The 13721-nt window shown below is 36.0% G+C and overlaps 2 protein-coding genes across 2 annotated transcripts in view; both read right to left on the bottom strand.

Moving 5' to 3' along the window:
- Window positions 1-3768, bottom strand: part of LOC136032978 (putative phosphatidate phosphatase) — a 39147-nt gene extending 35379 nt beyond the window's left edge. The window contains exon 1 of the mRNA XM_065713486.1: window positions 3744-3768. The gene's annotated coding sequence lies outside the window, so the exon portion shown is untranslated. The remainder of the gene's footprint in view (window positions 1-3743) is intronic.
- Window positions 3769-7653: 3885 nt separating this feature from the next.
- Window positions 7654-8856, bottom strand: LOC136032572 (uncharacterized). Its single transcript, XM_065712843.1, has one exon. It carries the CDS (start codon window positions 8854-8856, stop codon window positions 7654-7656), a length of 1203 nt encoding a protein of 400 aa, XP_065568915.1.
- Window positions 8857-13721: the final 4865 nt, after the last annotated feature.

Here is a 13721-nt window from a genome sequence, read left to right as displayed (position 1 = left end):
TCAACAAAGTGTGGCATAAAACCCAGTAGAAACCTACAAAGATGTTAAAAACTATGCCAGTGTTATTCACAAGTCATTATATGTTTACTTATATGCTGGATTTGAATTTTGCTTAAAAATTTAATATACAGAAGGGGCCCTGCCAAAAAAATTCCAATTGGGCCCTGCACCTAGTTAATCCAGCCCTGGCCATAAGTTATACCAGTTACCTATTAATAACATATAAGGTTTTGTAGTAGGGATGGTTGTATAAACTTCAGAGGGGGTTCATTTGACTGGAAATCAGAAGTTCTATTGCTATTTTTATGAGACGAAAGTGTTTGGAGGGCAACTAGCCAACCCCCCCCCCATTCTCCTTTCTGCAAATCCATCAATAGAATTCTTAGAAAACCATTATGTTCAAAATAATCCAAAGATCATAAAACAAAGCCTTTGGGGTTAAAATGACCCCCTAGAGCCTGGGGGCATGGGCTGTAAGTTATCCCCAAGCGGCATATACAATTTTTATTGAAGGGAGGTTTTACAAACTTTAGATGAGGCTTGTTCAATGGAAAATGGAAAGTTCTAGTTCTGATTTAAGAGTAATAAGTGATGGAGGGTAACTAGCTAAAACTCATCTGATTGAAATTTCAAGATAGCTGTTTTGTTCAAAATAGTCCATAGTTCACATAACAATGCCTCCAGGGTTGACAAACTCCGACTTGAAGGGGCAAGGGTTGTAAGTCAGGCAATTTGTTTCTTGTTTACATATATCTTATTGAGGAAGGTATGCAGGTTTGACCTTTACTTTCCACAAACACAAAGGACATTCAGGTGAGCTTTTCAGAAAATGTTGAGGGGAGTGTTGAACTAAATTAAAACATATTATGTTGATGTGGGTTGTCAAAAGGGTGTAACTGAGGAATGAGTGAATATATTAATTTGGAATTTTCAGGAAATGACAAGGGAGGTGATCAATTGACCGAAAAGGCAGTATTTGCATGCTACAGCTACTACTACAAATACCACCACTCCTACTACTACCACCACTTAAACTGCTGCTTCTGTATTGAGTACTACCAAGGCTGAGGATATTGAAATGAGCATATGAGGACCAAAAGGCAACATGCACCTTCTACTACTGCTACCACTGCTCTTACTACTACACTGTTACTACAATACTAGTACTATTAAGGCTACACATATGAAGATAAAATTTGACAGAATATTGAAGGGGAATTGGAATTAAACAAAACACACTATGTGCATACAAATTGTCAAAAGGGCATAACTTTAAAATGGATTTGGGTATTAAATTGGAACCTTCAGAGAATACCTAAATTGGAAGATAAATTGACCAAAGATAATGTGCATGCTACTAATAACACTACAACCACTGCTACTATCACTACTACTACTGCTATTAAACTACTCCAACTACTACTCTATAAGGCTCAGAGTATTAAGATGAAAAGGGTGTCACAGGAGGTCAAGAAGGCACATCAGCAATAATTTCAGAACAATTTACCTTATCAAAGTGAAACTTCAGGGGTATCATGAGGGGGATGTTCAATTGACCAAAAGGCAATATGTATATTCCTACTACAGCTTTTAATACTGCTGCTTTTTCTGTTAATCCTATAACTAATACATCACTACTACTGCTACTAATTCTCTTACAACCACCACTGCTACTATGATGCCATTGCTATTAAGGCTAAGTCTATTAAGGAGAAACTTTGAGAAAATATTGAGAGGAAATTTGAATTAAATAAAAAAGAGAGTACATGCATGCAGATGGTCAAAAAAGCATATCTCAAGAGTGGATTTGGATATTATGTTGGAACTTTCAGAGAATGCTTAAAGGGGAAGATCAATTGAACAAAAAACAATATATGCATGCTACCACTAATACTACAACCACTAATACATTTACTACTACTACTACTACTTCAAGTACTACTTGTAAGGCTAAGAGCATTAAGGTAAAAATTTCAATTTGTATATGAATATAAAGCTTATCAAAAGGATATATTAGTAATGTCATAGCAATGGCTAATTGTATTGAATTGAAACTCCCAGGACTTGATCAGTGGGATGTTCAACTGACCATAAGGCAAAATGTGAATACTACTGCTACTACTAGTACTAGTGCTAGTACAATTCATAATACTACTAGTGCTACTAACACTACTAGAGTGACTATTATTACAATAATGCCTAAGGGTGCAAAGGCAAAATTTTTCAGGGAAGTTTGATGGAGGAAGGTGAACTGAATGCAGTAGTTAGCCAGTTCTTGTCTTCTTTAGGTGAAATGCAAACTAGCTTAACTTGTTACAATTCTTAGCCCAACTCAAATCCTTACTAAACCTCAAGTAATTTGTAATTTCAGTAAAATTCTAGTTAATTGACTTCTTGCTATCTCAGAAAGGGTTTAGGTTAGGAAAATGAAACTTTCAGGGATGAATCTACAGACTAAAGTATGTCCTAGGAAGGTATTTTGAAGCAATTACCTCTATTCCTTCTCTCTCTAGAGAGACCCTGACCTTTGATAACCTTTAAAAATATGTGTGTTACAAAAGTGAAACCTTGCAAAATAGATCTTCTGCTTAATTGAAGGACAAAAAAATTGTTTTCAGCTTCATAACTTTGCTCAATTCCATTTTATAAGGTTTTAAAAATATGCAAATACATTTACTAAATTTTGAAAAAAAAAACATTGATATGGCTCAAAATTCTACTCAAATAACAGGAAATGCATTTTAACAGAACAGAACTAAAGGCAGAGAAAGAGCAACTAGTAACTGACAATTAAGGTAAAACGTTGTTTTGTCAAAATTTCAATAGGTATAGACCTGTCATGTAGGCAAATTTCAGGGCCCTCTAGAGGGAGGAGTAGAGGTGGGTACTTTAAAATACCTTCCCGGGGACATACTAGACCCATCCCTGAAAGTTTCATTTTTCCTAACCTAAACCCTTTCCGAGATAGCAAGAAGTCAATTAACTAGAATTTTACCAAAAACTTTGCCCCAGAAACACTTTTGTTAACCATATAGTTGGCAAACAGCTTTCCCCAGAAAATTTTTCATTAACTAACTAGCTAATGAAAAACTTTGCCCCAGAAAACATCTCCTTTTCCAACTAGCTGGGAAAAGTGGTTGCCACAGAAACAATTCTTTTAACCATCTAGTTGGCAAACAAGATTACCCCAGAAACTCTTCTGTTAACCATTTAGTTGGCAAGTAACTTTTCCCTAGAGAATTTTCATTAACCAAATAGCCTAGCTTTGGCAAAAATCTAAATCAAAGTTAAAGGTAGGCTATAAGCTATTTTAATAGGCCATATTAGCAGTTTGCCTCAATTTTATAAGACAGACGTGCATAAGGCAGGATGGATCTGAGTAGGCCTATGCTGGGAAACCACCCTTTGACAAATGGAAAAAATAGCATTGACCTAGGCTAATATAAACTAGTTGACAAGTAATATCTCCCCAGCAATTCTTTCCAACTAGCTAGAAACAAACATTGCCTCAGAAAATTTTCTGTTAACCATCTAGTTGGCAAATAACTTTTCCCCTAACCTATAACCAACTAGCTGATGAGAAACTTTGCCCCAGAAGGGATTTTCCTTTTCCAACTAGCTGGAAAAAAAGGTTACCTCAGAAACTATTCTGTAAACCAACTAACTCACAAACAACACTGCCCCAGAAACACTAAATTAATCAACTTGGCTGTGAAATCTTTTTAGATAGCCCAGCCTATAACCTTTTCTCCGGAAAAGCAAGTCTTCTTCTTCTTCTTCTTGATTGGTTATCTGGAGACGCAAATGCATAATCTCCATGCAATTCTTTATTTATTCCACTTAAATCCTAACTAAATCCATGCAAGGTTTGAAGCTGAAAGTACATTTCCTATTCTATTAATAAGAGTGGCATAATGGCTTGTACTTTGTGGGGGAAATAGTAATGGCACTTCACCATAACTGAAGTTCAATGAGTCGCATATTTGTTTCACTACAGACCTTAGGTTTTCTGTGATATGGCACTCTTCCAATAGGTGTCGAATGGACTGTATATCACCTGCACAATCACACATATTTGTTTCACTTAGATTTAATTTTTTCAAGTGTTCTTTTGTCGCGGCATGTTGGGTTCTCAATCGAAATATAATGTTTGCTGCTTTTCGTGTAATTGGTATATATTTTTTATTTGGAGTCTTTCCTTTAAAATGTTCTACATAACGATTACTAGATTTTTCAAGGTTCCGATTTATTTCTGATTTCTTTAATAGCCAGGTAATCCTTCGATATTTTGAATAGAAATTCGTGCACTCTGAACTTATTGAGCCTAGCAAGGTAGCCTCCTTTGCTAGTTTGTCCGCTTTTTCATTTCCATCTATGTCACAATGGCTTGGACACCATTGTAATCCAACTGTTATAGCTTTTTCTTGACATTTTTTTAATTCGTCATAGATTCCCATTACAGATTTATGACTATTTACTTTTATTGCTGCAATCGCCGACCTGCTATCTGAAAGTACTACTGCTTTGCTATTTTGCGGGCATTCTCCATGAATCATTCTTAACGCTTTTTCTATTGCTGTCATTTCTGCATCAAAAACCGACACTCCTTCTTCAAGTCTTCCTGTTATTGTTTTGCCTGTTTCTTTTGATAATACAGAATATCCTACTTTCTCTCCTATTTTCGATCCATCTGTGTAATATTGTTGAAAAGATGGATATTTTTCACTTAATGTATTGAGCAAACAATTTCTTTTAACCTGCAATGAGTCTTCTTTCTTGCAAACTGGATAAGTATCTATATTTATAATAACATCTTTGAAATTTATTTCTGGAGATTCTAGTTTTATTTGTATGAGATCTTCATTAATTCCTAATTTGCTAATAATATTGGCCACAGCAGGTACCAGTGGCTTAGCATAGTTCCATGGAATAAATTTCCAAGCTTCCGAAGTGTGTAGTTGTATTACTTTTTGGTTAGGGTGGTTAACTTCATCTGATATTTTCAAAATGTATTTTATTGCAAGTTGTTGAATTCTTCCTTTAAGTGACATTATTCCCGTTTCCATCCTCAAGGCTGGTATTGGTGTTGTTCTCATTCCGCCTGTAATTATTCTTAATGCTTGGTTTTGTATTTTTTCTAGTTGGTAATAATTATTGTCACACATTTCTGCCATCAATGGAGCCGCATACTCTATTTTTGACCGTATTGCAGCTGTATAAAAAAGTTTCAATATTGATCTGTCAGCTCCCCAATTTTTGCCAGCTAAACATTTCATTAGATTAATACTATTGCTAGTTTCCCTTAAAATATTATTGATATGCAGCTTCATGTTGAGTTTCAGATCAATTGACATTCCTAAATATCTGGTATGGTTTACCAATGGTATATGTAAGCCATCCACATCAATCTCTAGTCGCTGAAGATCATTTCTTTTATTTGCATTAAAAATCATAGCTACAGTTTTATTTGAAAACACCAGTTTATTTAAATTTGCCCAATTAACTGCCTCTATGACGGAAATCTTCATTGTTTTTTTAGCTTCTTCTGGAGTTCTCCCTTTTGCCCATGAGACAATATCGTCGGCAAATATTTGGCCGTCTACATTCTTAAACGGGAAATCTGCCAATACTAAGTTAAAAAGAAGAGGACTTAGGACACCTCCCTGTGGCACACCTTTTGTGAATTGTATCTTGTCCGAGATTACATTTTTAATTGCAACATAAGTTTCTTCAATCTTAGTTAAGCTGATTATTAGGTCGAGCATTTTCCCTTTAATATGCATTGAAAGCTTTTGTGCAACAAGTTGTAATGGGACTGAATCGAAAGCCGATGTTAGGTCGTAAAATATTGCATAAACTGAGTTCTTTTCCTGCATTCCAATTTTTATCTCATTTTCCAGTTTAACTACTGCATCTATTGTACTCCGTTTTTTTCTAAAACCAACTTGGCGTCTACTAAGAGCTTTATCTATTTTTTCTTCTATTCTGTGCTTTATTAAGTGTTCTAGAATTTTTCTGAACACACTTGTCAAAGATATTGGCCTATAATTGTCGGGACTTAACGAGTTCCTACCCTGTTTGAGAATTGACACTATAAGGGTAGTATCCCATGCTCTAGGCAATCTTGCTTTCGCTAAACACATATTATACAAATGACATAAAAAATCCTTACTCTTTGGCCCCATTTCTTTGATTACATCATTTGTAATTCCATCTAACCCAGGAGATTTATTCTTTGGTAGTTTATTTATGACATGATACAGTTCTTCTATCTCAAAGTCTTTGTCATAATCTCCCTTTTCTTTGACTGCAACCCCAATTTGTTTCTTCATAGTATTGTTTTCTTCCGTAGAGTAACTTGGTAATTGCTCCCTTTTATTGACAAGAACTGCCGCTAGGATATTTGCAATGGTTTTAGGGTCATTTGTGGTTTGTCCAGTATGTGGGTCCTGTATTGGTTTGTTTGCTTTTTCTTTGAATTTCCTGGTTAAGGTATTAAATGTGGCCCACATCTTCTTAATAGGGGTATCTTTATTTAACTTTGATTCACAAAACTTTCTCCACGTGTCCCGTTTTAAGTTCATTATTCTATTTTTTACTTTTGCATCTAGCTCCTTGTATTGGATGTATAACTGAGTGCTAAATTGACGCTGTAAGTATCTTTTGGCCTTTCTTCTCTCTTGCACCAGTTTCTGAATTTCGTCATTCCACCCGTGTAAATGCACCTTTTTCAACTTTCTTTGGCAATTTGCACTTATTTCCTTGATTGCGTATTCCATTATTGACATAAACGATTTAGTATCTGTTTCAAGACACTTGAGTTTTTCTGGTAAATTTTCTTCTAATTTTTTACATATATGACTAATTTCGACTTGATTAAATTTCCTCTTTTTATAGTACTGCATTTCCTTTTCCGGTAGTAGGTCAAAGCTTATTTGTATTAATGAATGCGGACTACCTATATCAAGATCTACCCTTGTTTTATATTCCGCTACTTGCATGATTTGGCAGGATGCAAATGTTAGGTCAATGGTGCTTGAATAATTAGTTTGAATATTCATATATGTTACTGTATCCGCTGGAGTTATCAATGCTAAATCAGATACATCATAGGCAAAATTTGTAATATCCTTTCCTGACCTATTTTGTCTACCATCAGATTCCCACAAAATAGAGTGGCCATTTAAATCTCCACATAGGATCTTGGTCCCCTCCATTTTCTGATAAATGAAGTCAAGATCGTTTTTTATAGTGTTTTGGCCATTACTATTATAAATGTTTCCCACGGTATAAGCCGCACCATCTGTTCTTACACATTTTACTATAACAACTTCTAGATTTATCATATTATCACTCACATCTAATATTTCTGTTATTTGGAAATGGTTTTCATTTATTAAGATAGCTACTCCTCCTCCTTTTGATTGTTGGCTTCCTGTATTTTCTCGGTCTATTCTGGCTATTTCATACCCCTTAAAATTGGTGATAATTGGACTATGCCACCATGTCTCTTGCAAGCAAACTATTGTAGGGTTCTCATCCATTAATATTTTCTTAAATTCTACCAATTTCGATTTATTTAAGCTGTTGCAGTTTAATTGCCAAAACTTCATTTTACTATTTCTGGTTAATCTACTATCCTGAATACTCTTACTAGGTCCTGGATTCATGTTCAGTTACTGCTAAAAATCTTTCTTCCATTTCAGGTTCGTCAGAATTAATAATTCCGGGGAATATTGTTTCTGCCGCTCTTTTAATTTCTTGAATCATCTCGTTTCCATTTACTTTTGGTTTCGATACTATTTTTATAGTCTCTATAAGTAGTTTCAATACTTTCTGAATTTGCGCAGGTTCAATTGTTTCTACATGGGCTCTTTCTGAAAACGAATTATTGGTTTGGTTGTTGCTATCGATAGGCATTTGTCTTTCAAGTCCTGTTTTTGTTTTTTCGGCATAAGTCATTTTTGCTTCTTTCCAAGGAATTTTGTTCTTTGATACAATTTTACTGATTTCCATGATTTCCTTGTACTTTTGGCAATTTTTGTCCCCACTAATGTGATCTGTGCTTTGACAATTTCTGCACTTTATCTGACTTTCAGTACAATTTTCCGCAGAATGACCTCTGCGGGCACATTTTCCGCAAGTTTGCGTGTTGGTACGGCATACATCTTTTATATGGCCAAACAATTGACAGTTGGTACACCTTCTAGGTTTGGATGTCCATGGCCTAGCAGGAAAACTTAGTGGTCCAACTGTAACCCTATCTGGGATTGGAACATTTGAATATAATACTAAGGATTTAGTGGGCACCAAATCCTCCTCTATCTTTTTTAAAAGTTTCTCAATTTTTGAGATGCCGTATTTATTTTTCCATTCTATTTCTATTTGGTCCATTTCTTCAGGGTTGATATTTTCATATAATGTAACGACTTTCTTAAATTGGCTTAAGCTTTTTGGCAGTGATACCTCAATTGGGTAATCGTTAATATAGTCGAGTGCCTTCAAATCTTCAAAATGAATTTTATTCGTTACCTTAACTAGAATATCTCCTCTAGCCATGATTTTCATTTCTTCCTGTACTTGGTAATTCCTTGAGAGCCATAGGCACGCAGTAACTTTGCTGATTTTGTGGCCTTGTTCATTTTCTTTGAGCTTCACTATTAGTGGGGCTATATCCACACTTTCAGCCTCTATTAGTTCAGTATGCGAAGAGCTTGCTGACTCTGGTCGATGCCTTTTGGTTTCAGGTCTCCTTTCTATAGAGCTATCACTCGTTTCACCTTTTTCAATATTTCTAGGGTTTCTTTCACTGTGCCCTTTCTTGTTCGTCCCGGCACCTTTTTTAGGTCGAGACATTTTTTTTTTTTTTTAATTCACTACCCAACCTTATTTTTGTTTGAGAATACAATTTATAGTCAATGTTTTTGTTTCTCTTCACTTTGATGTTGTCACTATGAAACCAGAAAGTGAACTCCCGGAAAAGCAAGTATCCAGTCACAAATTTCTATCGGGCGTAGTTTATTTTCTGCTTTGGTAAGTTTTGTGCTTGGTAGCGCAATGGGCAGACGGGAATCCTTGGCTTTTTTGCTGCTTTTAAGTTTGAAATATAAAGTTTTGAAAGAAAGGCTATTCTTAGCCACTTCTATGGGATACTCCTTTGGTTAGAAATTTTTCAATGTATGGATTAAATTTTGCACAACTTCCTCTTCATGGCATAAAAACGCTTCGTTTACGTAAATACAAGCCAAAAACGGATCGTCACAGGATCACCCGCGTTTTCTGGGCTTCTTCTGAGAAATCCCACGCGAATGCTGCAACTTGGAGGAATTCTTCTTAGGATTTTTGACGTCACAAACCCTGCGATAATTACACATGACATTCTAGTCCAAACTGATAATGCTACGAAGAATGCTAGGTGGATGCAAAGTTAATGCTGCATACTGAGCTTTCGGACACACACTACATCTGGTCTGTGCAGTAATTAGCCAGTTCTCGTCTTCTTTAGGCGAAATGCAAACTAGCTTAACTTGTTATAATTCTTAGCCCAAATCGAATCCTTACTAAACCTCAAGTAATTTGTAATTTCTGTATTAATTTGTAAGTTGACAAGTAATATCTCCCCAGCAACACTTTCTTTCCAACAAGCTAGAAACATATATTGCCCCAGAAACACTTCCATTAACCACTTAGCTGGTGAGTAATTTTCTCCCAGAAAAATTCTTATTAACCAAATAGCTGATGAAAAACTTTGCCCCAGAATACATTTCCTTTTCCAACTAGCTAGAAAAAGCGGTTGCCCGAGAAATAATTCTCTTAACCATCTAGTTGGCAAACAACATTGTCCCAGAAACTCTTTTGTTAACCATCTAGTTGGCAAGTACCTTTTCCCCAGAAAAATTTTCATTAACCAACTAGCTGATGACAGGAATATTTGACTTTTTTTGTTGCTTTTAAGCTTGAAATATAAAGTTTTGAAAGAAAGGCTATCTTTAGCCACTTCTATTGGAAATTCCTTTGGTCAGAAATTTCTCAATTTGTGGATTAAATTTTGCACAACTTCATTTGCATGGTATAAAAACGCTTCGTTTAAGCAAATACAAACCAAAAATAGATCATCACAGGATTGCCCACGTTTTCTAGGCTTCTTCTGAGAAATCTTACGCGAAAGCTGCAACTTGGAGGAGTTCTTCTTAGGGTTTAAGACATCACTAACCCTGCAATAATTACGCATGAAATTCTAGTCCAAACTAATAATGCTACGAAGAATGCTAGGTGGGTGCAAAGTTAAGGCTGCATCCTTAGCTTTCGGAAATACACCGGAAAGGCTTTTGATTAGCCAGAAAATGAAGATTTGGGATTCTCCAAGGACTGAAGAAGAGGCAATTACACTTTGCCAGGATAAGGGGGCGTTGGCAAAAAAAAAACATTGCGTCCATGGACACAACATGACTTTATACACTTTCAATAAAGACCCTTTTTCGAAGTGTATAACTAGGCCATGTAGGAATAAAAGTCGGTTTGCGTGTCAACTCATGGTTTGCCGACAATAAAATTCCATTGCCTTCCATAATTTTCTTCTGTAGTTTCCATAATTTATTTAATAAAGTATTATATTTTCATCATATTTTGGTATATTTCACCTAACTTCACTTCTTGAGTCGGGTCGCTATAACACACAAGTGCCCTATGTCTTTGGGGATAAAATGCCCCTCCCCACTGTGCGTGGGGAGAGGGTTGTAAGTTAAAAATTTGCCCATTGTTTATGTATAGTATTTGTTATTGGGAAGTGTATACAGATATTTTTTTGGGGAATTTTAGGCCTTGGTTTCCATAGGAAGAATTTTCCATGGGGAGAGAATTTTTCAGGGCATGAGCCTTTCAGTGGAAATTTTACAGTGAAGGAATTTGAAAGAATTCCTATGCGAAATTCTTTTTAGTTGTCTCATTTTCTGTTTGTCAACTCAATTTTGCATGTGAAGATGCTATGGAGAAATATCCAGTTTATTTTCAGCGTGTTTTGATTTCTGGGAAAATTTCCACGGAAGAAGGGATTTCCAGAGTGATTAAGAAAACGATTAAAAATTAATATATTCTTCAAATGAAATATGCTAAGGTGAATTTTTCTGGCTGACTCGTCCAAAAGAAATTTTCAGCGAGGATGGAACTGTCTGGAGGGAATTTTGCAGAATGGGGGGTTATTTCACGTGGGAGTAAATTTCCACGGAGGAGTTCCCCGTGAGGGAAAGGAAAATTTTTTATGGAGGGTGAGCCAGATTTTACCGGACTTATTTGAAAAACAATCAGAAATTAAAAAAAAAACTTAATAGGAAGTAAGGAGCAACATTAAAATTCCAAGTGAGCAGAAATTGTTCCGTACATGGAGCAGTTGGCCCCCTTCTCAATGCCATGATCTATATGTTAAAGTTTGACTGTTGTCCCAATGTTTAGAAACGGCTACTGAAACACAAGGGCCGTTTAATTAGAATAGGAAGCTTTTTTAAATGTGCTAAAACTTTAGCGTAAAGAGCAAGGTATTGTGGAGGGGGCTCCCTCTTCATATATAGAACAATTTCAATTCGTTTTTAGTTTTAATATTGCTCTTTAAATTCAGTTGCCATTTTTTTTCTAATTCAGTTTCTTAGAACGAGTATCCTTGGACATGGGCCGAAATATTCATTCAAATTAGAATTCCACTGTCTTTCGAAAAGAATTCCCTATTGTTCTTGAAGTTTATGATTCGCTCCCTAGACAGTTGCCCCTCGGAAGATTCTCTCTGCGCATAAAATTTTCTTCATTTGATAAAATTACCAGCTTAATCAAAATTCGGTCTCTTGTACTTTTTTTTCTTCTGTCAAAGTGTAATGTATTCCTACGGACAAACCTGCTAATTTGAAAATGTCAACTTACAAAATTTGACCAGAGACGCAAATCAAATTCTTTATTGATCTTCATAACTAGGTCTCCTGGAGAGGTGGCTAATTGATGCTTTGTCCTTTGACCAATTTACCGACCGGAGAGAGAGATTGAAAGTCGAGCAATATGTTTTAGGTACCACATCCCCTTAATATTCGTTTGACTCAATGACAAAACATTTTTGTAATGGAGCGACAAAAGGGCTGTTTACCTGATTTGAATTGGAATTATCTGTAGGTACATAAACTGAAGTTTAATTCTTGTCCAAGGAACAAACTCGTTTTTTTTTAATTAAAGGACCTGCCACTGAACAGTAGTTAGGGATAGCAAGGCTTGTTTTTAGGGCTGTGCATCTTCGCTTGAAAATGGTTGGTGGACTTCGGAGACAGTGAAAGGGGAGGGGGGCTGTGTCCTTAGTAAATGAACAAGAAATTTGAAATATAGGCTAAGGCACAGGTTAATTTCTCTCTTAAAGTTAAGATCTCGGTCATATCTTGGCTTAAATGGGGACTGCAATGATGGTGCTTGTTTGACATGATTTGCTAACGCTAGAACAAAAACAGTTTAGAAAGAGGATCAGGAACAATGGGAAACAGTTCAAAAGCTTGAAACGATGTATTTGTCATTCCCTCAGAGGCATATACACGGGCATTGTATTAGGAAAGGGCAAGGGGAATGGCTCACACAGCTCTAACATAGCTTTATCAAGTGTCGGGAGGCAGGTCGACATATTTACTCACTAGAGACCGCTGGCTTTGTGGGGGATCTGGAAAAGGAGCAAGACTGCTTAGGTCACTCAGGAGAACCAGAGTCACTTAGGTGTCTAAGGAGAACCAGATCGGAGGGCAGATAGACTTGAAGTAGATACAAAAATTACCTGGGAGTCGGTCAAGCAGTGTAAGCACACCCAATAGTTACTTTAAATGGATATCTCTATCAGGACACACTTGACCCCCACGTGGAATCAAGAGTTCCAAAAAGCACATTTAATCAAGTTAGGTGTGTGCAATGGAATCTGGGACACAGCTGCTTTTTTCTCACCATTATTAATGCACGAAGAAAAATTCACTACCAAAATAACGGTCAATATTCTAAAATGTCACAGGGTAGATTTTGAAAGGTGATGACACGAATAATTCTGAGAGAGAATTGTTTTGCTTGGATAGTCCTTTTACAAGAAATCGCCTTGACCTTCTGTTCTGACTGAATTGAACAGTATTAAAGTCAATAAAGCTTCTTTCATAGACAGTAATGTGTTTTAAATCTTTTGCGTCTAGGCAAACTCCCCTTCCACTTTTCCCAGAACAAAAATCACTCTGGATTAACTTTATTAGTTAAATATTTCCCCTGAATATTAGACTGACGAATGCACAGTATGACAATATTTTATTTAGCCATTTGGCCTTGTTATTCTTCATATTCAAATTTATTTGACGAGAACATAAATTTGGCCGTTTGAGCTTGTGACTAGCCGTTTTAAATAAACCATTCATAAAATTTAAAAGCGGTTTATGGCTCAAAGGAAAAAAAGACGAATGGAGTATCATAAATAAGGACAACGGTGGAATGCGTGACTACAAAAAGCTACCTAAAAACACTAGATTTTGGACAGCAGGCTTTTTCCGCGGATGGGACATCCCCTTTTTTTTTTTTTTTTTTCAAGATAAAATCAACATCAGCTGGCTCAACTAGCAGCATGTTAAGCTTATATAATATCCTATTCTTGTGTAATTCCTTGTTATCTGTCTTTTTTTCAAGACACAGCGCGTGAAATAAAATAACATGTCATAAATTACAACTATATGATA

This window comes from Artemia franciscana, chromosome 11 (genome assembly GCF_032884065.1).
Source record: "Artemia franciscana chromosome 11, ASM3288406v1, whole genome shotgun sequence".
Taxonomy (NCBI): domain Eukaryota; kingdom Metazoa; phylum Arthropoda; class Branchiopoda; order Anostraca; family Artemiidae; genus Artemia; species Artemia franciscana.
This window is presented reverse-complemented; position numbering and strand designations above follow the sequence as displayed.

Bases quoted from the DNA above. Each gene is read 5' to 3' on its own strand.
- LOC136032572 (XM_065712843.1), bottom strand. From the start codon at position 8,856: ATGTCTCGACCTAAAAAAGGTGCCGGGACGAACAAGAAAGGGCACAGT.